Source organism: Dendronephthya gigantea, unplaced genomic scaffold (assembly GCF_004324835.1).
Source record: "Dendronephthya gigantea isolate DGI-Jeju-01 unplaced genomic scaffold, DenGig_1.0 000024F, whole genome shotgun sequence".
Classification (NCBI taxonomy): domain Eukaryota; kingdom Metazoa; phylum Cnidaria; class Anthozoa; order Malacalcyonacea; family Nephtheidae; genus Dendronephthya; species Dendronephthya gigantea.
Genome location: NW_021163034.1, coordinates 1,752,929 through 1,763,287, shown reverse-complemented (window position 1 = coordinate 1,763,287; position 10,359 = coordinate 1,752,929). Strand labels below are relative to the sequence as shown.

The 10,359-nt window shown below is 35.3% G+C and overlaps 1 protein-coding gene across 2 annotated transcripts; it reads right to left on the bottom strand.

The window, feature by feature from the left end:
- Positions 1–853: 853 nt before the first annotated feature.
- Positions 854–7,064, bottom strand: LOC114522966 (scavenger receptor cysteine-rich type 1 protein M130-like). Of its 2 annotated transcripts, XM_028543759.1 has the most exons (9): positions 7,025–7,064; positions 6,157–6,380; positions 4,159–4,479; positions 3,470–3,790; positions 2,865–2,939; positions 2,366–2,410; positions 2,076–2,120; positions 1,747–1,791; positions 854–1,600 (listed from the first exon to the last, which is right to left on the bottom strand). In XM_028543759.1, the coding sequence occupies exons 2-9, from the start codon at positions 6,224–6,226 to the stop codon at positions 1,266–1,268; spliced, it is 1,257 nt and encodes a 418-aa protein (XP_028399560.1). In that variant the 5' UTR covers positions 6,227–6,380; positions 7,025–7,064; the 3' UTR covers positions 854–1,265. The 2 variants fall into 2 exon arrangements, with proteins under 2 accessions (XP_028399560.1, XP_028399561.1); XM_028543760.1 differs by lacking the exon at positions 7,025–7,064 and having other exon boundaries at positions 6,157–6,391.
- Between the last annotated feature and the right edge of the window lie 3,295 nt (positions 7,065–10,359).

Sequence of the window (10,359 nt, the reverse complement as noted above, 5' to 3'; positions counted from 1 at the left end):
ATGTTTTCAGGACACAAACTCATTCGAATGTAGTGTATTATTATTATTATGCATTATATAAGTAATACGTGTGTTAAAATAATGCAGCACATTATTTTTCTTAAATAACTGCTGAACATCACAAGTTATATATAATATTATACAGAACCTTATCAACCGTGTAAAATTGACGATAGTGCAGCAATTAAAACACATCGGGGAGATATTTGGCTGTAAAAAATTCTGGCATGGATTATTGGAAGCAATACTCGGTTCTATTTGTCTGCATGATAATGAGGACGCGAGTTTTTTTTAAAACAGAATAATTACTTTAACTCCGTTAATTTCCCTCTCGCGTTTTCCTTATAAAGTATTGGTTATTTCTGATTGTTTTATGCGATCATCGCTTTTTCTCGAAACCCATATATCAGTGCTGACTACTGCACTGCACATGATAATTTCCTTGAATTTAAGATCGAAAAACTAATTTCTTGACAATTATAATATAACAATTTCAATAATACCTTTATCATTCTGTTCAGTACATTTACGCAGAAGGCTTTTCTGGACTCTAGTCATGTACACTGCTTACGCGTAATAAATAAAGAGAGGTAACATCTATGACGCGGTTAACCGTTAACTCGACGTCATTAGTCAAATATTTTGCTTGAAATTAGAAAAAGCGCTCATTAATGGAGACGTGCATTTATTTATATACCTAATTATTAAAAAAACGTATAATATATCAAACTATTTACAAAATACTGTATATATACTGTAAATACTGAATATATATATAAATACTGTAATATATATATATATATATATAATTTTGAGATTATAATATAATAGAAACATTATACTTCCAGTCAAACTCTCGTCCAGTCCCAAGCCTAAACACTTATATTCGATTTTATTTTATTTAGGCAAGATAAAATCATTTATAATGAGAAGTTTGGCTTTTTGACGAGAAGATATTTTGACATGCGTTTTTAAATTTCCATTCGGGAAAACTTGGTTCGACAATTCACATAAAGCCGATTCTCCATTATATACGTGCACTCCGCCCGCGCGGGCGAGGCGTTCTTTGTTTTTCAGGCCCGTCATGGTCGCATGGGCAGTTTTTCAAAGTCCACAGGGGTGAAGCAGGTGGTAATGGAGAATCGCCCTAATATTGAATGCGTGGCGGGGTCCAAGGAATCACGATTAGAATTGCCTAATACGGCTTGGTTTGACTAGTCAAGTCTGGTTACACCATAGTAATAGAGCTTATATGATATGTTTCATTACTGTTTCTTAATTAAACCTTGATAATTGTTTTCTACATCTCGGATTGCATTTAACTCCGTATAAGATGACGCATTTCCGTCCGAACTGATTTCATATGGCTGCACGTAATTGCTCTCAGTATTCGTTTCTGGAACATTCGGCTCCGCGTATGTCACATTTGTATCAACATCGGTTCTCTGCTGGGGGAAGTTTTCCTCACATTCATTCTTCCTCGACGAACGACGCCAAAGACACACCACAATGCAAGAAAAGAAAATTCCAGTAGAAATTCCAGACGCCACCAATGCCACGATAATATACCATTCAGTTCCATAAATTGATTTCTTGGAATCTGTTTTTTTTTAAAAGAAGAATGGAAAGGGTGTAAAAAAACGTTAGCTAGATTTTTCTTTGGTTGGAGAAAATACAATGTGAGCGGCATAGATTAAAATAACTCAATTTGTCACTAATATCTATGCAGGTAAAAAGGCAAGTTACCTGTTCCAGGTCTCTCTGTTCTTGGAAAATTCGGTGTTTGTATTCCTGGAAATGAAAGTTAAATTGCTATTACGTACACTGAGGCGATGATCACAATTAAGGTCCAGTTGCATCAAAGCTGGATAGCGCTATATCCATCATTGCAGAGTTTGCTGGCCTTCATTTTGAACGAAATACTTAAGCACAAGATTTTAGCTGGATTTTTCTTCGGTTGAAGAAAATACGATGTGAGCGACGTAGATTAGAATTAATTAATTTGTTACTAATATCGACCATATCCATGAGGGAAAAAAGGCACTAATATCCATGCAGGTAAAAAGGCAAGTTACCTGTTCCAGGTCTTTCTGTACTTGGAATATTTGGTGTTCGTTTTTCTGGAAATGAAGGTAAATTGCTATTATACTAGGGCAACGATCACAATTAAGGTCCAGTTGCATCAAAACTATATCCATCACGGGCAGATTTTTCTGGCCTTTATATTCTACGAAAATACTTAAACACAAGATTTTAGCTGGATTTTTCTTCGGTTAAAAAAAATAAAACGTGAGCGCCATAGATTAGAATGAATTAATTTGTTACTAATATCGACCATATCCATGCAGGAAAAAAGGCACACTACCTGTTCCAAGTCTTTCTGTACTAGGAATACTTGTTGTTCGTTTTTCTGGAAATGAAAGTTAAGTTGCTATTCATACTAGAACAATAACAAGTTTAAAAGCCGATTAACGCCAAACCTTTGTTAAATTTATGACACCAAAATGGTACGTAGTTAAATTATTATTTTAGAGAAATATTTAGGTTAACGGGATATGGTGATAATACCAAAAAACTATCACTTCGAAAATATCTTGACAAGTAATAAAGTTAACAAAAATTCGTATGTAAACGAATTTTGTAAATAATTATAACGTTCTTTTAAAATACACAAGAATGATTTTCATTGCCGTGTCTCTTTAAGGTGGCTCGATACAGTTTTCAAAAGTTTTCCATCGTTCATCACTTTGACACGTTCAAACAACGCATTGTTTTATATATTTTGATGTTTCTTCTTTTCAAGCGTATTAGTCTTAGTAACAAATTATATATATAATATATAAGATATATAATATATATCTCACCAAGGAAAGACGAAATGGTGGTCTTTGAACCAGTTTTGGGACGAACTGTTGTTATGGTCCGTGTCAAGAGAGATCCTTAATAATCAATAACAATTATCACTATCAGCGTACTAAAATTATTGGATGCTGATTGGTCGAGAGGAGAAATATTATTTCACTAATTATATATCTTCTGTAATATTTGGCAAATGCTGAAATTTTATTGGCTAAGAGGAGTTCGATTTCGGCATTAATTGCACCCTTTGCGTGCTGTAATTGCACTCTTGCTCATGGCTAATAAAATCGCTCTAGGATATACAAATAGGCAATCACCATTCAGGATACAAAATATGAATTTTAAATTCCTGATATAATTCCAAATTGTACAATTCCTCGTAAATACCAAGCAATTGTTGCGATAAAATGAAAAATTTATGTAGAAGTTCAATAAAATAATTGTATCTTTAGATTTCAGGCAAATTTTCTTCGGACTTCTGATCTATAAATAGGTGATTTATAGATGTAACAAAATCAAGCACAAATGCCAGAAAGGGCGCTTTAAACTGTTTGTGTTTAATAGAATAGTGTCCCTATACTCAACCAAGATACTTTTCCGGTGGCTGTACCTGTTGTACTGCATTCAACTCCAACGTCTTGGGCATGAAAGCACCCATTTACTCCCCATCCTCTGTGCAAACATCTAGCCATATTTTGTTCCTTTCCTGTACAAGCGACCCCGTCAAGCCATATTTGACCTGAGCCAGAAGGAACCTGATCCCTATTAAGAGCTCTCACAGCGTCTGGATAACCAAGTTGACGACAGGCAACCCTAGCATCTCTGATATCCCATCCATCATCACAGATTGTTCCCCATCGTCCATTGTGGAGTACTTCAACACGACCAGTACCATACGCCTTGGAAGGTCCTCGTAACCTAATTGACGTTTCTGCAAAAGTTTGCAATCTTAAGTTATTTACTAAATCACGCATATCCCTCATTTTCCTATTTATTTAAGGCCAGAATAACACGTGAGTTCACAGTATTGCAAACAAAAAGCCGTGGTACACCTTTTTGCCGTATTCTCTGGTTTAAACCAAAACGAAATCTGACTTTCTCGTAGCCATATAATGGCATGTGTAACGATTGTAATAAAAACCTTTTTGAGTGGGTTACCTTATAATCCAGACTTCTATTTTGTGTCAAAATATTTGCTACTCATATTAACTTCAGTTTACAATGAAATTATCATATTTTCACTATAGTGCCTATACGTTGCTGTGTGTTTAATAGAAAAGTTAACCAAGATACTTGTACCGCATTCAACTCCAACGTCTTCGGCGTGTTTGCAATTATTTACTCCCCATCCTTTGTGCGAACAACTAGAAATATTTTGTTCCTTTCCTGTACAAGCGACATCGTCAAGCCATATTTGGCCTGAGCCAGAAGGAACCTGTTTCCCATGATAAAGAGCTCTCACAGCGTCTATATAACCAAGTTGACGACAGGCAACCCTAGCATCTCTGAAATCCCATTCATCATGACAGATTGTTCCCCATTGTCCATTGTGGAGTACTTCAACACGACCAGTACCATCCGCCTCCAAAGGTCCTCGTAACCGTATCCTAATTGACGCTCCTGTAAAAATTGCAGTCAATTCATATTCACTAAAATAATTTCCAACAAAAAAAGAATATTTAAGATGCGTTTAAATATCACGCTTGGCATCTTTTGATGCTTTTGAAGATCATTTATATGACACAGAGGAGTTAGAAACCAGCACATTATTCCCTAAATTCAAACAATATTCTATTCCCTGAATTTTCGTCCATTTCGATCAGTAAAAATTACACTGAAATGAGGAAAAAAAAAATTTAATTGATAAAATATTATTTAATATTCTTGTACGTTTGTATGGTGACATCAAATAAGTAAATTAGCTTGTCGGTGCAGGCACCACGTAAGTATTAAATACTCCAAAATAATGATAAAGGACTTCATCTATTGCACTGATGAAGGCCCGGGTTTACGTACCGAAAGCTTTGCAGTATTGAATACTTACCTGGTGTACCTACAAGCTAATTCATTAAACGATATTATTTGCTACAATAACAACATTTAAAGTGCAAGTCAAGTACGTTTTTCGTTTCGGTTCTGCTCAAAAATTGCTTAAATGTAGATGTTTTTCTGATTCGAATTCATTTAAAGACGAACTTAAATGTTAGATATTCAGACAGCACATCGTATTTGAAAAAGTAAAGTTCGAAATGTGAACGACCTGTTTGTTTACACAAGCTTGCATATTTAAAATAGAATATAGAGTATTTCGTTAAGAATCATTGCGGTTAAACCGCATTCTCCGAGCTGGGCAGATTTAAATAACGATATCAGTACTTGAATGCAGAGTTCCTGCATGCAACGCTCTGAAATACCAGTAATGTATGTCTGCATGTACTAAAATACAAAAGGACCGGTTTGGCCGTTTTTACCGTATAAAGGAAAGACCCTACAAAGTGCAGACACGCACTTTCAAATGGATACCGCATCACGTTGGCAAAAAAATAATATTATTATAAATAAAAATAACGACAACTCTATCGGGCATTAAGGCGATTCTCCATTACGCACGCTTCGCCCGCGCGGGCGAGGCGCGCTTTGTTTTCCAGGCCGGTCACGGTCTCATAGATAGATTTTCAAAAGCCGCTTCGCCCGCGCGGGTGAAGCGGACGGTAATGGAGAATAGCCTTTAATTACATGTACGTACGTCATATTTTGCGGTTTGAAATGAACAATTTGGCGGGCTAAAGCAGTACTGCATTGGCTTCAGCTATAGTGGATTTGCTGCTGATATACGTTACAAGACAACACTAAACAGACTATAAAACAGCCATCGAAGTGAATTGGATCCAACAAAATTGGATCGTGTAAACAGACGTTAAGATATATTCTATTCGAAAAAACTCCATATTCCCAAAAACCCTTAAAGATTATTACAATGGTTACATAGTTGATGTTCCTTGGTATAAAATTGTTGTGTATATATTAAAACGCTAAATATAAGTGTCTATTGTCTCGTCGTCTAGTTTGTTGCCTTCGGAGAGAATTCCTTTTTATACACTGTCTTTCAAAATAGAGTTCATTCTCTTAGGTAATATATAACATTAATACATTCCCTCCCTATTTGATTAAAAATAAATATATATAGAGACTATTAAATTGATACTATATTAAATTTGGTGATATGAATAAATTCGAAACGCATATTCAGCTTACGGGCAATATATATAGTACTATCAATTGCGACATACAACATACCTTCGTTTTGGTACACGACAAAAAATATACCAACAAACATAACAGATATAAGGACGGAATTTCTTGTCATCTTTCACAAACCAACTATACCGATATATTGATATTCAAACTATAGCGTCTCCACATAAATAGTTATTCGAAGTGGATATTGCACCTCCTGTCTGGTTCCTACACCTTTTTGAGTGCATGAAGATTGTGTATTTCCTTCGTAAAGATGGATCACGCTAAAACAGAAAATTTATGTGGGAAAAAGTGGAAATGAAATATTCCAAAGGTGTAGATGTCCGTTGTAAGAATTGCATGACACTTTAAATGGGAAATGATGGAAGACGGTTTAAATTAAAGGAATCTCCGGCGCTCAAAATTTCGCGAAGGTACCGTGCATAAATGAAATGCATGAACTATTTTCAGCCACGCACAAGTTTGTTTTTACAACTGACTATAATGTATACAGACGGTTTCGACATGACGTCAAACTCGTCATGTTAATACGCACTTCTAATTTCCGCTTTCAAACTGTAGAATTATTAGAGTTTTTATATCCAAATTTGTACAGACGTGATACAGTTATCACGTGAATCAAAAACCACGTTAAGACTGATAATAGGTTTTCAAGCCTTGTAGGGAAATTTTGTATTATTGCAAAACGTCCCTTCCGTTAGACGTGCGAGGAAAAGAGATTGCATACGGTAATATTCAGGAGAATATTTGTAGGATTGTACTTTGGTTTATAACTTGTGTAATACAGTTATAGCATGTTGAGTTATTTTAAAACTGCACTGAATGCAACAATTGCATTTTGCTTTGTTGTGATTCATAAATTTTGTATAATTAATTCATTTAATTAAAAAAATTAAACGATACTTACCTTGAGTTGATGTTTGATGGGAATTCTATCACATGACATAGGCGAGGCAGGAGTTCACATGAGAAGCACTACATGCGGAGGGGTAAAACGAGAATGCCCGTCGCTTTGTCGAATTGGATCTTTTACACACACTTGGGAATGAAACTAAAAGGCAGGAAAGTATAAAATTTGTAAGCGCACCAGCTTAGCAAAAATGCATCAACTAATTTGCATCCCAGATCAGGGTTTCACGAAGCACAGAAGGATAGTTGGTGATTAAGGCGGCTAGCAAATAAATCGATATTCAGATTTGGTGTAAAATCACTGATTTTGCATATATTCCTGTTCAACTGAAATAGTGCGTGACTGATAACCTATCTGCCGCGATATTAGTTACACCTGACACATGTACGGCAGATACCAACAAATTTCGTTCGATATACACCAATTCCATATGTCAATGGACAACAAATTGAGGTCTCTCGATCTAGTGCCACCTATGTTGTTTATGCGGGCAACCGCTGTGCAAAATAATCCAAATAAACCTGAACATGCATGGGATTCTTTCAAAAATTTGAAAAATGATTTAATAGCAAAAAATCTCCAGATAATTAATATGATATAAAGCTTCGTTGGCCATCTTATATATATCTTTCCTGTATTTAGACACTGTCATAAATTATACCGCCCCTTTCCACCAAGCCAAGTGTTGATGCGTCAAATTTGATCTGCTTCAATTAGATTATTCTAATGCTTTATTTACACTATTCTTGACTTTGTTAGTATGTCGTGAAAATTCTTTAGACAATCATGTGTATGAGAAAATTCATGTAGCTAAAACATAATTAAGCATGCGAGTTGTTTTCGTTTTAAGTAAAATTTTAGTATATAATTTATTTACAAGTTGTTTTATGTCCATACTACCCCTTCGAATATACTTCCTAAAAGGAAATCATTACACAAACCACAGTTTTTAAAATATATACAACATTCAATCCAGTTTTATTCTACCCTTTAGCGTTTTTGGGTGTGTAACATGGTATTACGAGAAGTTTGCCCGCGGTTGGGTTAATGAAATATCCAGTCAAATTAGCACAGAATTAATACAGCATGTATGTGTACATAAAACTAGTGATTCTTGATTAAACTTTGGTAATTGCTTTCTACATCTCGGATTGCATTTAACTCCGTATAAGATGACGCATTTTCGTCCACAGCGATCACATATGGAACGTCGTAATTGCTTTCAGTCATTTCTGGAATATTCTGCTCCACGTATGTCACATTCGTATCAACATCAGCTCTTTGCTGGGGAAAGTTTTCTTCACATATATTCTTCCTCGACCAGCGACGACAAAAACACAGCACAATGCAAGAAAGAAAAATTCCAATAGAAATTCCAGTCGACACCGCGAATGCCATGATAACATACCATTCAGCTCCATAAATTGATTTCTTGGAATCTGTTTTGTTTTCCAGGAATTAAAGAAGAATATAAAGGGGTGTGAAATATATTCGCGTTCAAATTCTCGGTTTTTTACATCTTTAAAGCACAAATTTGCTATAGCTAGCTTTCTAGAAGATGCTCATGAGAGTTACATTTTTTCCCAACTGATTCTTATTGCTTTTAGGCCAAAAAGTTCAAGTTCTTTGCAAACAATCAAACCTGCCTAAACTATCCCTCTTAATATATCCTGTACACAAGTTTACAGTTCACAGGGGCTAGTTGAAAATTTTCGTGTTTTCAAAAATAGACAAAGATGGCGGCAATTGTATATAAACCCCGTCCATTTGTTTACAATTTTTGAACTGTTTTCCTATCGGTCACATTAATATGTTAAAACAGGAAACAACATTTGCGGTATTCTGTCTTGACTCGCTTAACGGGAGGAAATACAGGGTGTATCAAAAAAAATGTCCCAAATGTAAAAATTCCGTTTTTCAGGATATTTTGCAGAATTTGGGAAATTTTTGTGTTCCTAGAGATAGTTAAGACTTAGCTGGTATACCTAGGCCAAGTTTGGTTTTACAGTAACAAAATTATGTTACCGGGGGGGTGGTTCCTTTCCACTGATATTGAGAGGGCTTGCGCGCGAAAATGTGAAGCTGAAATTGAGATATTATTTAGCTGTCTAAAAGTAGGAAAGCTTTTTAATAAACTGTCAAAGTTTCAGGAAAAATAATGCATACTGGGAGCAACGAAATGGTGAATGAATGAAATGGTGGACATGCTGTGGATTAACATCACGAATAAATCGCTTTGTTTTTGTGTTCAGTTTCTCGCTTTAATTTATTCATTTGCACAGCCTTGCATGAGATCGGTCACGCTAAAATCAACCATGCATTTAATCCACTGCGCGCAATGAAATATTTGTCACTTTTAGTGGTCGCGCGTTGCTCCCAGTTTGCATTATTTTTCCTGAAACTTTGACAGCTTATTAAAAAGCTTTCCTACTTTTAGACAGCTAAATAATATCTCAATTTCAGCTTCACATTTTCGCGCGCAAGCCCTCTCAATATCAGTGGAAAGGAACCACCCCCCCGGTAACATAATTTTGTAAATGAAAAACCAAACTTGGCCTAGGTATACCAGATAAGTCTTAACTATCTCTAGGAACACAAAAAATTGCCAAATTCTGCAAAATATCCTGAAAAACGGATATTTTACATTTGGGACATTTTTTTTGATACACCCTTTATAGGTTGAATGCAGGTATAAAAATACTCCTTTAGACCTACCGTCAACAGGTGGACTAGAGATCGTTGGGTCATTTCTGGTGGAATAAGATTCTTAAAAAAAAGAAAATTAAGTCAAATTAGGAAAAGGCATATCTTTTATAGGGGAATGTTAAAGGAAAATTTTGAAGAATGGTGCCTCTGATTGGTCTAACGATTAATTTTTGCGCACCTAAGTGGAAATTTCAAAATGGCGGCAAGTCGTGTAGTCAGTATAGTCAAATTTACTCATTAGGAAATTAGAAAGCTGGAAATTACTTTATATATATTTTCATTATAATCCACATCTGTTTTTATTCTGAAAAATCATTCGCCTTGGGCTCCGTGAATATCACTAACTAAAAACCGAATAAAACTGAATTTGTATAATTTCAATAATTATTTTATCATTCGCTTCTCAATTTCAGTGTCCTATACGGTTGGTTTGTTAAAAAATATTCGTAAAACGAATCTCCGAAGCGAGCCATTGCAAGCCCCAAAGCAGCCAAGTTGTTTACAAAATGGTCGTTGAAGCTTATGATCGGAAGCTTTCATGCTCGCAGCCTCGCAATTAATCTTTGCAATAAATCTACCAAACAAAACTGGGAATGCAATAAAGTAAATGATAATAGAATATATAA

Coding starts and splice junctions, on each gene's coding strand:
- LOC114522966 (XM_028543759.1), bottom strand. CDS start 6,226: ATGACAAGAAATTCCGTCCTTATATCTGTTATGTTTGTTGGTATATTT. Junction 2,940..3,469: donor AGTTGAATGCAGTACAACAG/GTACAGCCACCG, acceptor TTGATTATTAAG/GATCTCTCTTGACACGGACC. Junction 1,601..1,746: donor AACAGAGAGACCTGGAACAG/GTAACTTGCCTT, acceptor AAAAAAAAACAG/ATTCCAAGAAATCAATTTAT.